This window comes from Saccostrea echinata, unplaced genomic scaffold (assembly GCF_033153115.1).
Source record: "Saccostrea echinata isolate AGI-Se365-2 ecotype Australia unplaced genomic scaffold, CSIRO_AGI_Sech_v1 ptg000050l, whole genome shotgun sequence".
Taxonomy (NCBI): Eukaryota; Metazoa; Mollusca; class Bivalvia; order Ostreida; family Ostreidae; genus Saccostrea; species Saccostrea echinata.
In genome coordinates, this window is record NW_026889799.1 from 664,050 (window position 1) to 676,953 (window position 12,904).

The following is a 12,904-nucleotide window of genomic DNA, read 5'->3' on the forward strand; positions in this document are numbered from 1 at the left end:
GTAATTATTGAAATTATACATATATTGATACCAAAAGTATCTCTTGCTATATTAATAATTCCATTTAAAAAAAATTGAAATAAAAAAAGATTAATTCTTTACATATTACATATAACTCACTTGTGCTTTCAGATTATACTGATAATATTTTATCCAGTGTCTGTCTGCAAGTCTGTCTATAACCTTTTAGAAATTTCAACTTTTTCTTTAGAACCATTTGGTCGAATAAACACACAGATTAATGTTTGTTTAAACAAAGGGAGATATTTTAGAAAAAGTGAAATATTGGTGATGTCATTTAAAAATCTTCTCAATTAGCATCAGGCAAGAGTTTTGTGGGTTTATAACAGAAGAAGCAATTACACGTACATGGAAAGAAATTGCATTAAAAATCTTCTGAAGAACAACTTAAATTAGCAATGATACACGATCGTTATTCAAACAACAAATAAATAATGCAGATTCGAATTTGTTCTAATCATAAACCCAGCTGTAGGGGCCCAAAAAATACCTCAGGATGTTTGAATCCTAGTTAAATTATAAACTTGATAAATGAAAAGTGTTATGAAATTAAGGTTTAAATATAATAGTAAGTGAGGAATGTATACTTGAAAAAAAAATGGTATAATATGGGCATGAACTGACATTTGTTTATGTATTTTCACAGATGAAGTGGAGGAAAGTTGTCCAAGTTCGCCTGGGACAGACAGTAGTGGTTCAAGTAGATCAGCATCCCCTGTTTCCCTGCCCGAGTCATCCATATCCTTGGAGCCCAGCCAGCAGAGGTCCTCACATGAACTCCATGCCAAGTCCGATGAGACAACGAAAAGCAAAGAAAGAGTGCGACCATCAGCATCCCCTGTTTCCCTGCCTGAGCCGTCCATATCCTCGGAGCCCAGCCAACAGAGGTCCTCACATGAACCCCATGCCAAGTCCGATGAGACAACGAAAAGCAAGGAAAGAGTGCGACCATCAGCATCCCCTGTTTCCCTGGCCGAGTCGTCCATATCCTCGGAGCCCAGCCAACAGAGCTCCACACCTGAACTCCATGCCAAGTCCGATGAGACAACGAAAAGCAAAGAAAGAGTGCGACCATCAGCATCCCCTGTTTCCCTGCCTGAGCCGTCCATATCCTCGGAGCCCAGCCAGCAGAGCTCCACACCTGAACTCCATGCCAAGTCCGATGAGACAACGAAAAGCAAAGAAAGAGTGCGACCATCAGCATCCCCTGTTTCCCTGGCCGAGTCGTCCATATCCTCGGAGCCCAGCCAGCAGAGATCCACACCTGAACTCCATGCCAAGTCCGATGAGACAACGAAAAGCAAAGAAAGAGTGCGACCATCAGCATCCCCTGTTTCCCTGCCTGAGCCGTCCATATCCTCGGAGCCCAGCCAGCAGAGCTCCACACCTGAACTCCATGCCAAGTCCGATGAGACAACGAAAAGCAAAGAAAGAGTGCGACCATCAGCATCCCCTGTTTCCCTGCCTGAGCCGTCCATATCCTCAGAGCCCAGCCAGCAGAGCTCCACACCTGAACTCCATGCCAAGTCCAATGAGACAACGAAAAGCAAAGAAAGAGTGCGACCATCAGCATCCCCTGTTTCCCTGCCTGAGCCGTCCATATCCTCAGAGCCCAGCCAGCAGAGCTCCACACCTGAACTCCATGCCAAGTCCGATGAGACAACGAAAAGCAAAGAAAGAGTACGACCATCAGCATCCCCTGTTTCCCTGCCTGAGCCGTCCATATCCTCGGAGCCCAGCCAGCAGAGATCCACACCTGAACTCCATGCCAAGTCCGATGAGACAACGAAAAGCAAAGAAAGAGTGCGACCATCAGCATCCCCTGTTTCCCTGGCCGAGTCGTCCATATCCTTGGAGCCCAGCCAGCAGAGGTCCTCACATGAACCCCATGCCAAGTCTGATGAGACAATGAAAAGCAAAGAAAGAGTACGACCATCAGCATCCCCTGTTTCCCTGGAGGAGGAGTCCATATCCTCAGAACCCAGCCAAGAGATTTCCTCAACAGTACCCAATTACAAAACAATGGCACCAACCTCCAAGGGCCTTAGAGGAAGGATTCACAGCATACCCACAACCCCTGCTCCTTTTCCACGTCCAAAAAGAGCAGAAAGCAAGGTATTCTTCCATTTAAACATTAATGAAACATTATGCAAACTATCTTAAAGAATGATTTAGAACTAAAGAATTGAAATTTTCTTTTATATTTCTGCATAGTGTTTATTTTTGCTAGATAGGAGTGACTTGTCTGTTTTCTCTCACACATATTCATGAAATTTGAATTTAGTAATTTATATTTCCATATTTTGATTACAGATAACATGTGGAACGTGTAAAAAGGTCGGAAGAGGAGGAATGAACTGGGTGTGCTGTGATGGGTGTGATGCCTGGCACCACCAGAAATGCACAATGCCGTTACACAAATTCAGGGCCCTTGGAGATAAGGAGTGGTTTTGTCCCCCTTGCAGGAACAGCTCTTGATGGACTGTTGTGTGTTACAATGTACTATGTTTTAATAATTTATTATTTATACAATAAAATTGTTTTTTAATCAGATTTAGAAGTTGCTAGTATTGTATTAGGAAAACAATGATCTTCAAAGTATGGACAGAAATTCATTAATTATAGATAAAAATTTGGAACAAAACCATTCAAAAAGAATTTAAATTTGGTTTACAATATGATTCAGCATTGCTGGTATATTAAATAATCACCATACGCTAAAAATTATGATGTAATAATGCAATTCATTCATTTTGGTTTTCATGAAATGGAAAAGAAACCCTCAAAATATAGTTGTAACCCGTGTAACCACAGAGAAGATTAGACCCCCTGCTAGACTTCTTTTGCTTTGTAACCATTGTCACCAAAGAAATATAGTTGTAACCCATGTAACCACAGAAAACTGTAAAAATTAGTGATATATCAACCTGATAAAAGACCATTGATGTTTATTACTGAATGCAAAACATTGTAATTAGTTGCTTAAATACACAGTTGCCATCTTCTAATGCTGCTTTGGTCATTAAAAGATACAGTTATAATGTAGGTCACACTCTAGTTAAAAATAGATCACACTACAGGGTGTTGCTAAAATATACCTGACTCTAATTTGTTTATTATTTTAGAGGGTACTTTTTTCATCTGTACATACCGGTATTCTATTTAAAAACAAATTACCAACATAGAATTTGTAACATAAAACCTAGCTATGTTTTACTTCACTTACTGGTTGATATATCAATACTAAATCAAAAATAAAATTTTATCCAATGTTTTAATGATGCTGTTAAGGTCAAGATCTAGTAAATGACTTTAGACTAACTTTTTGGTGCTAGATCCATTATGACGTCATAATCAATTTTAACTTTCTTTTTCCCGTACTTTACAGCTCTAATAGAATTATGTAGAAAATAAAGTATTTTCATGGAATTCATTTTGAAATCATGTGAAAAGTAACCCCGATACCTATGTTCAATTTAATATTATTTTAAAGAAGATGCCAAGAACATACAAATTATCGTTTTCTAAGAGACTGTAAGCAATGTGGATACATTTCCTTCGTTTGATATGGAAAAAACTCCCGTATTCATGTCTGGTTTTCTTAATTTTTCATTGAAAATGACAGTTCAAAATATGATTTTTTGTCTTGTTCATCTACAAATTATGCCCCGAAACATCTTATTTGACCAAGCTAAAGTTATAAAGCATCATTAAAGGAATTTATTTCTCAAAATTGAGAAATCGTAGGCACCTTTCATTTACTAGATCTTGACCTTAACTCTTAAATAATTTACTAGGAAATGAGTTGATTTCATTTTGAATACTAAATTTCACTTCATTTGAATAAAAACTTTATCATATTTTTCTTAAAACTAAACAACAACTTTATAAAATAAAATTTGTAAAGTAATAAACTAGGAGAAGGTATTTTTTCCTGAATTTTGGGGGTTGGATGGTCTTTTGCGATTTGAAAAAATGTCGATAAAAAATCTCCAGCTTTGAGACCCAAACTCCAGCAGAAAAATTTCAAATCTCCAGTTGTGATTTTTCAGTTCAGTCACATATATGAAAACAAGACCCCCTGCTAGCATTCCTTTGCTTTGTAACCATTGTCACCAAAGAAATATAGTTGTATCCGTGTAACCGCAGAATATATGACCCCCTGCTAGCCTTCCTTTGCTTTGTAACCATTGTCACCAAAGAAATATAGTTGTAACCTGTGTAACCACAGAAAATAAGACCCCCTGCTAGCCTTCTTTTGCTTTGTAACCATTGTCACCAAAGAAATATAGTTGTAACCCGTGTAACCACAGAAAAGAAGACCCCCTGCTAGCCTTCTTTTGCTTTGTAACCATTAGTACCAAAGAAATATAGTTGTAACCCGTGTAACCAGTGAAAATAAGACCCCCTGCTAGCCTTCTTTTGCTTTGTAACCATTGTCACCAAAGAAATATAGTTGTAACCCGTGTAACCACAGAAAAGAAGACCCCCTGCTAGCCTTCTTTTGCTTTGTAACCATTAGTACCAAAGAAATATAGTTGTAACCCATGTAACCACTGAAAATAAGACCCCCTGCTAGCCTTCTTTTGCTTTGTAACCATTGTCACCAAAGAAATATAGTTGTAACCCGTGTAACCACTGAAAATAAGACCCCCTGCTGGACTTCTTTTGCTTTGTAACCATTGTCACCAAAGAAATATAGTTGTAACCCGTGTAACCACTGAAAATAAGACCCCCTGCTGGACTTCTTTTGCTTTGTAACCATTGTCACCAAAGAAATATAGTTGTAACCCGTGTAACCACAGAAAAGAAGACCCCCTGCTAGCCTTCTTTTGCTTTGTAACCATTGTCACCAAAGAAATATAGTTGTAACCCGTGTAACCACTGAAAATAAGCCCCCCTGCTGGACTTCTTTTGCTTTGTAACCATTGTCACCAAAGAAATATAGTTGTAACCCGTGTAACCACTGAAAATAAGCCCCCCTGCTGGACTTCTTTTGCTTTGTAACCATTGTCACCAAAGAAATATAGTTGTAACCCGTGTAACCACTGAAAATAAGCCCCCCTGCTGGACTTCTTTTGCTTTGTAACCATTGTCACCAAAGAAATATAGTTGTAACCCGTGTAACCACTGAAAATAAGACCCCCTGCTGGACTTCTTTTGCTTTGTAACCATTGTCACCAAAGAAATGTCACCAAAGAAATATAGTTGTAACCCATGTAACCACAGAAAAGAAGACCCCCTGATGGGTTATAAATTAACTGCATCTCATTTTAGGATTTATGTTACCTTCGTAACTGGATTAATAGTCCTGTAACAGGGTTACAAATGAACATACTTGAAAGTCAGGGCTAATTTCTTGCCATATCTACCATGTAAACACCCCTACTCCAGTACGAGGAGCCCATGCAAAGCGTGAGAGGAATAGGGTTAGTTTTTTTTGTTCTATTCTATTTTGTTTTAATCTATAAATGGTGGTGATTCGATAATAAAAAAATATTAACTTCAGAAATTTGTAGACTTTTGGTGAGAAAATTCGGAATAAGAAAAAAGACCTCATCTGCACTAAAAATGCTTTCATGTTCTTTGTTTGTTAAACAGAAAGTAAATTTCACTGGGTATTCACTGAAATATCTTAAACTTATTCAAATTTATATTATTTGTTTGTGTTAAAATTTGTTCATTATTTTATCGCAGGTATTGGCAGAGCTGCTTCATGACAACACAGAGGTTGAAGAAATACAGGAAGAGTCGCAAGACCAGGATGAATGTGTTGGGATCCAAACAACGCCTGTTCCCTTTCCCACACCTGTTTCGGTATGTTATAACATATTTAAGAACCAAAAAAAAAAAAAAAAAAAAAAATAGAGAGAAATGTGTAAATTGTTACATTCCTTGCACCTTAGCTTTATATAATTATGTTTACACAATATATGTAGTACTAAACCAACTGAAAAGAAAGAATGATTTTATTAAATTTTCTCTTCTTATTCCACATGCTGATGCATCTTTTATTTATCTTTTTTTAGGCCATTATTTAAAAAAAAAAATCCTAGATTCTCATCTAATTCTGTCTCAATTTCTTTTCTGTTAAATTCTTCATCTTGATTCCGATTGGGATCGGTATTCAACTTGCTATTCAACTTTCGGTTCTAAGTCCCATGAGGACCATGAATGTAAGAATGATTTTTACAACTGATAAGTTGGTTATTACTGTATTGCGTATTAAACAAGGATAGATTGGTGAGGATCCGATGTGTAGTAAGAGATATGTTTATTTAAATTGACATCTCCTATGACTTTTGTTTGGGCATAATTAAGATAACTCTGCACAGATTGATTAGGTCAACAAAAATATACGAAATAAAAAATGTAGTATAAATTTGTCAGCTTGCCTCGTTTAAGAAAAAGTTCAATGATTATTTTGTTAAATATAAATGATGTTATCATGCATCTTGTGCATTATTCACAATATCATGAAGATTTATTCAGTTCAGATATAAGATTAAAAGAGATGGTTATTACATTCTTCATCGCTGTGTTCTTCTGAATTTAAATTACTTGACCCTAAATAAGTAATAACCAAATCTAAATTTCCTGCTTAACATGTCCACAATACTAGACTCTATGCAAATAAGTCCATATGTGTATGAGTAAACTATTATGAAATAAAACAGAAACTTGCACTTGTTCTAAATTTAGTGAAAGGAAGAAAAAATTGTACTATTCATACGAGTATTATTAAAGAAAAGAGATAAAAATATTGCTGTAAAGTATGCAGGCCACAATTATACTTCTACGGATTACTTATTAATCTTTTTTCTGTTCATTTTAGGAGGAGAAAAGTGTGTCTATGGCATGTCAGACAGAATCAACACGAAAACGTAGCGTAAAGATTCAAGTTGCTGCAAGGAATAAGGAAAAAGGTACTTATTCGAAGTAACTTGTTGCAACATAAGATAATAATATGTTGTAATTGTCATTCTTTATTCTTTGATTATTACTGCAATATACCTGGTACTCTCAATCTGATTCCCCATGGCTAGTTTGGCTTTTTTTTAAAAAACATTTATTATATTAGAACATGTACATTTATGGACTATGACCCCTAAGCTGGTATTGAAAGACATACATTCAGGGATTATTACATATTTACTCATTGATGATTATTATAACTGAATTATATTATGTAGTATCGTTTATATACCCCCTTTCACCATTTCTTTTTAAATTTTGAAAAGAGAGGAAAACATTTAACTTATCAGTACCTAATTTGTGTGTAGTATTCAATTTTAAAAAATTGCAAGTTCATATGCATAAGACTAATTAGATCATTGTTCTTCCTCCTAAATATAAATTTTAAGAGAAAAATCTTGTTTTCTCACAATGACATATAATGTTTATATGTAATTTGTTAGGATTACAAGTTGACCTACAACCCAGAGTTCGAAGCATTGGTATTCAGGTTGATGTACGAGATGATTTGCCTGCTCCACGTCCACCTCCAGCACCTGTTCCTGTTCCTGATTCCTCTAGTGGTGAAGAGTCTATCCAGACGGAGAATGAGACTGCCTCATTGTATGAACCTTCTGGCACTAGTTCAGATGATTCTCATGTACAGGATACCAAGTAAGTGATTAGGCTATGGTCATTGATCAGTTACCTAAGAATTGCTTCAAAAAGTTTACTATGAAGAGAAAATGAATATGTTAGCCTCAATTCTTTTGGCAATTTTTATTTCCCTGTAATTAATTTAATCTTTTAAAAATTGTAGCACTGAAGCACCCTGCAACCCCTTGGAAGACAGGAAGTTTATCATCTCCGAAACCAAGCTGCTTGAGCTGTTCAGTAACTGCAGGAGGTGCCACAAGTATACAGCAGCAAGTGTACAGCAGGTGCTTGGAACAATGGTGAAGATTGCTGTGGAGTGTGAGTTCTGTGGGTTTACCTGGCAGTGGAGCAGTCAGCCATTCATTGGGAATATTCCTGTTGGGAACATTGGGTTATCTGCCGCCATACTGTTTTCTGGTGCCCTTGTGTCCAAAGTTCTTCGTGTGCTGAACTGCATGGGGGTTGCAACCATTACCAGAAGAACATTCAATTCCCACCAGTCAGCCATTTTGTTTCCTGTAATTGCTCGTGTGTGGGACAAGCACCAGCAGGAGTATGCAAGTCGAGCTTTGGAAAGAGGAGATCCTCTGGTTATTGGTGGAGATGGGCGAGCTGACTCCCCTGGTCACTGTGCAAAGTTTGGCTCGTACAGCACCATTGACCTTGAGGAAGGAATTGTCATTGATATCCAGCTGGTTCAGGTAAACAAGTTATTTCGATAAATATCTGCACTTTTTATTTAAATTAAAGATGAACTGTTTTAAAAAAAAATATATTATTTTATCATTATTTTAAATAAAACAATCACTCAAACACTGCTGAAAAGATTCAACAAAGTATACATGAAAATAAAATGCTAAAAAGGATCTAATGAGGGGAAAAAATGTGTACTAACTTTAGGTGTTTGGTTGAAGTTTTGTGAAGTTAATGAAATCTGATTAAATTTTGTAGAGCAATGAAGTAAAAAACAGCTTGGGAATGGAGAAGAAGGGATTAGAGCGGACTATTGCCTGGATGAAAGACCAAGATTTGGAGATTGGTACGATAGTGACTGACCGCCATATCCAGATACAAAAGTGGATCAGGGAGAACTTGACGGAGACGACACACTATTATGATGTTTGGCATGTGGCAAAAGGTATTCTTTTTCTTTTCTTTCTTTACCAGTATTTGAATTGTATGTATTTAAAGACATCTTTGTACAGAATCAACATTAGCTGATGTTTAACTTTTATAATGACTTCTACTGAGTTATCTCCAAAGTTATTATTTACATGTATGATTTAAAAAGTTATGAATGTAAAAGATGAAATGAAGCAGTTAAATTATGATTTTTATATGCCCATCTTAAGATGGGACATATTAATTTTACTCTGTAAACATGGCTTCCAAAATATTTTCAGGTCTAAAGAAAAAGATCCTAGCTGCATCCAAACAGAAGGAGTGTGAGAATCTTGCCAAATGGATCAAGAGCTTGACCAACCACTTGTACTGGGTGGCAGCTTCAACACCTGATGGGAATGGGGACTTCATGTGGGCAAAGTGGGAGTCTGTGGAAAACCATATCCACAATATTCATGAGGGCCACAATGACCTCTTCCCATCTTGTGCCCATGACACGTTAGAGGGTGATGAGCAGAAAAAGAAGTGGATAAAACCAGGTAAAACCTTATTTTAGAATTGATAAATAATTATTACTTTCTTTATTGGCAAATTTCATAACTGCCTTGTTAAAGGGAAAAATCCTGTACAATAAGTATACATTTTGTTTTCATAAAGGAACGAAAGCCAGTGAGAAGATTTGCGATATTATCCTGTCCAATCAGATGAAGAAAGATATACCCAAGCTGTCCCCACTGCACCAAACATCCCAGATTGAGGCTTTCCATAGCACTATCAATCACTTTGCCCCCAAGATGGTTTCCTTCTCTTATCATGGCATGTACTGCAGGTATGCTTACACAGTAATATTGGATATTTTTTTATATCATTTCTTATTTAAATTTCTACAATACAGAAAGCAGATGGAGATTTTATTTATTGTAATCTACAAGGTTAAAAATTTTATGTAGGTTGATGGTTGCTGCTCTCCATTTTAATGAGAACTCTTCAAGAATGCAGGCAGTTACAAAGGAGGGAAACCTGCAGTACAAGATCAGCTTTCCCAAGTTCAAGCATGGCGAATATAGTGTTCGCATGAAGACTGTAGATTCAACGTTTGGTAAGATGCTTTTATTAACGCACCTTTAAAAAAAAAAAAAATTGTAAAAGTCCCTCCTCATTTAAAAATTGAACAACCAAAAAAAAAATGTATATATAAATAACAAAATATGTTGAATTTAATTTTATTCAATACCAAGCAAAACACGAGAATGATACTTGTATTCATCAACAGAGATAGAGTCCTCAATATTTTACAAATTTTAAATATTGTCTATGCATTTCAGGGTATGCATCTGATTTGATGACAGAGACTCTACGATACGTTGAGGTATCATCCCGGACACCAGCACCCGCCTTTCCACCTGCGCTCTGTTTGCCTCAGTTGCAACCACCTCCTCTGTGCAGTGATTTTCTTCACCCTGAAAAGGAGGAAGCAGTGTTTAATTTCCAGTCTCGGTTTGGGAGGAAGGAGACATCTGTGTAGGAGATTCTAGCCCTTGTATACATAGAACTGTAAATATCAGTTTTGGATACTCATGCTGTAGTTTGTCATAGTCTGTTTGTAAATAATTGTATAAATAGTGTTATAGTTAGCATTTACTTGTAAATTTGCATGTAGGAAAACAAAAATAAAATTGCAAAAAAAAAAAAAAAAATGGGAACAAAAAAAGCAGGGTCCACGTCCCGTTCCTGGGTGCAAAAAAAATTGTTTACCTATGTAATCAAGATTTTTTTTGTAGCTGATGCTTTTATAAATTTTATTGTAATACGTACATGAGGCTTATGTTTTGTCAATTATTTTGAACTGCTTTTTGCTTGTATGTGTGACTAGGCAAGGTTGTTTTCTGTATCCTATGCTTAACCATTTCTCATTTATAAGATTTATGCTGTGTAAACTTTATATTTATTTAATTTGTAAAATTGATAGTAAAAGTTGATAATATGGTGAATTTTTGTTAATCCAAAATATAGAAGTGGCTTACTCATTCAGGGTCTCTGAATCCTTGATACTCTTCAGAACTGAAGGAATGGTGTATCTTTGTAACTGCACAAGAGGGAAGTGGGACACGAACACTCTTCCCCAAGTAGCCCCAACACCAACGAACAAGCTGACGATATGCTGTATATCTGTTTCTTCTGTAATTGAATAAAAGAAAATCATGTTATCATGCACTTGTTATTACTTGTGATAGTCTTTGTGATTTTCTTCAAATGCTTTATTTCATTTTTGGAACAAATATGTAAAAATTCAATAAAATGTCTTACTGTTCAATGGTCTTTTGCAATTCCCCATACTGGGAACGATACTGATAATAGGCTGTCTCCAAGACGTAGATGTCGAGACAAACAGATTGGAATCCAGGGTGTTCTGTAATGCAAGGCAATTCTTTCTGATAAGATGTTCTCTTTTCATCAATCCTGGTGATTTCAGTGCAGCATATACTTTCTCTGAGTGTGGGTTTCGGAGTACAGAATCCACAAGTGCACCTACAATATTCAAACATGATTACATGGAAGTTATATTAGACACATCTTCGCAAGCCAAGGGTTTTCGGTCCACTTTTCTCCCCGCGAAGCAGACCGAAAACCCTTGGCTTACGAAGATGCATTAGACATAATGATTATTTATCAACTTTAATCTTTAAAAAAAAATACTCCAGAAGTCCCATACATGTAGATAATGTGCATAGAGCAATACAGTTTTTGTTTTCAACTTATCATCAGGTATAAAGCATGGCCGTAGGAAGGGGGGGTTGTCCCCCTCAAATAATTTTGCCGATATCTAGATTACTATAGAAAACATAGCTACTATATGCTTGTTGCTTGTGCCCCCTCAATGAAAACGTCTGATGACCTTTTTTTTTGCTTGTCAAGGAATTTTGGTAGTTGATAGTGCCTCCCCCCAACTGAAAATGTTCAGCTGTGCCCCCCCCCAACTGAAATTGCTTCCTACGGGCCTGTAAAGGGGCAAAATTTTATTCTCAGAGTTAGAGGTTCTGACAAATTTAGTTGTCATCTTAATTTTCTGCCATCGCAGAAAAAAAAAACATGTCCAAACTCCATGACTATAGAGACCAGAAAAGTTGACAAGCTACAAAGAAGTAGTAAACTCTTTGGGCGTGTATATACCACTTTTCAAGATCAGATTAATTATTTCCTTCTCATTGAGACAATTTTCAAGAATAGATCTAAATCTGCTAGCCCATAAGATTCAAATGGTCGTCCCGAACGAATATTCAGCCATGTTGCATGGGTGTAATTTACATGCATGGCCTCATTTCTCGCAACATTTGGCTTATATAGTAATATTTTTATTAATTATTATTAGTTCAGACCATGCGAAATTCTATGAGTATAAAATATATATTTTTCTTTGTATTATACCAGAGAGTTTTAACGTGAAAGTCATACCAGTCCGTATTGCCGAGCCGCTGTGGGTTGTCGACATCGTCCTCACTTGAGCCATCAGATTCACTAGAATCACTCGCCTCAGGTTCAAATCGATAAGGGGCTACATTCTGGAAATGTTCTTCTTGTTCTTCGAAGGATGAGGCCTCAAACGACATATGTAGGTCGATATCGGACGCAGAATCGGAGGCTTCGCTGTTGTTGTTTGTACTCGCCATTTTGAACTTGATGTGATGTGACGTCATGCGGGGTTTTTCGCTATTTATGGTAAAACCGGAAGTAGCGTTGATTGGTTTTAGACAGGTGCGAGAACCGCCTACTTTAACCCGGAATATCTCCGTTATCGTTGCGAATCTGACTGTAAAACTTACGGAATGTTTTTATTATACAATTCTACGTATTTTAAAACTAGCATTGTTTCATACTTCCCAGACACTTTAAGATCGATGAACATCGAAAATAAAGAACGATACATCTATTTGTTGGGAAAAAGTCTTAATATTTGTTCTTTTATTTTTTTGGTTTTAGATATATGATATAAACAACATCACACCACTGTTTTGATCTCGTCCCTGGTATCAGCCCTCGGATGGTCTCGGCCCTCACCCTCCGGGCTTGGGCCGATACCAACCGCTCGGGCTGATACCAGGGCTGAGATCAAAACAGCAGTGTGATATTCTATATATAGTTTACTCTTGCT

At 36.7% G+C, this 12,904-nt stretch overlaps 3 protein-coding genes across 4 annotated transcripts; 2 read left to right on the forward strand and 1 right to left on the reverse strand.

Moving 5' to 3' along the window:
* Positions 1-5,209: 5,209 nt before the first annotated feature.
* On the forward strand, positions 5,210-7,654 carry LOC133203364 (uncharacterized). Its single transcript, XM_061339158.1, has 5 exons — positions 5,210-5,270; positions 5,371-5,450; positions 5,719-5,838; positions 6,857-6,947; positions 7,440-7,654. The coding sequence occupies exons 1-5, from the start codon at positions 5,210-5,212 to the stop codon at positions 7,652-7,654; spliced, it is 567 nt and encodes a 188-aa protein (XP_061195142.1).
* A 111-nt stretch (positions 7,655-7,765) lies between these two features.
* On the forward strand, positions 7,766-10,301 carry LOC133203403 (uncharacterized). The gene is made up of 6 exons (XM_061339192.1): positions 7,766-8,333; positions 8,584-8,770; positions 9,036-9,293; positions 9,412-9,583; positions 9,705-9,853; positions 10,080-10,301. Exons 1-6 carry the CDS (start codon positions 7,929-7,931, stop codon positions 10,277-10,279), a joined length of 1,371 nt encoding a protein of 456 aa, XP_061195176.1. The 5' UTR covers positions 7,766-7,928; the 3' UTR covers positions 10,280-10,301.
* LOC133203404 (uncharacterized) lies at positions 10,122-12,639 on the reverse strand. Of its 2 annotated transcripts, none has more exons than XM_061339193.1 (4): positions 12,208-12,639; positions 11,062-11,283; positions 10,779-10,932; positions 10,122-10,214 (listed from the first exon to the last, which is right to left on the reverse strand). In XM_061339193.1, the coding sequence occupies exons 1-3, from the start codon at positions 12,447-12,449 to the stop codon at positions 10,779-10,781; spliced, it is 618 nt and encodes a 205-aa protein (XP_061195177.1). In that variant the 5' UTR covers positions 12,450-12,639; the 3' UTR covers positions 10,122-10,214. The 2 variants fall into 2 exon arrangements, with proteins under 2 accessions (XP_061195177.1, XP_061195178.1); XM_061339194.1 differs by having other exon boundaries at positions 10,138-10,271.
* Positions 12,640-12,904: the final 265 nt, after the last annotated feature.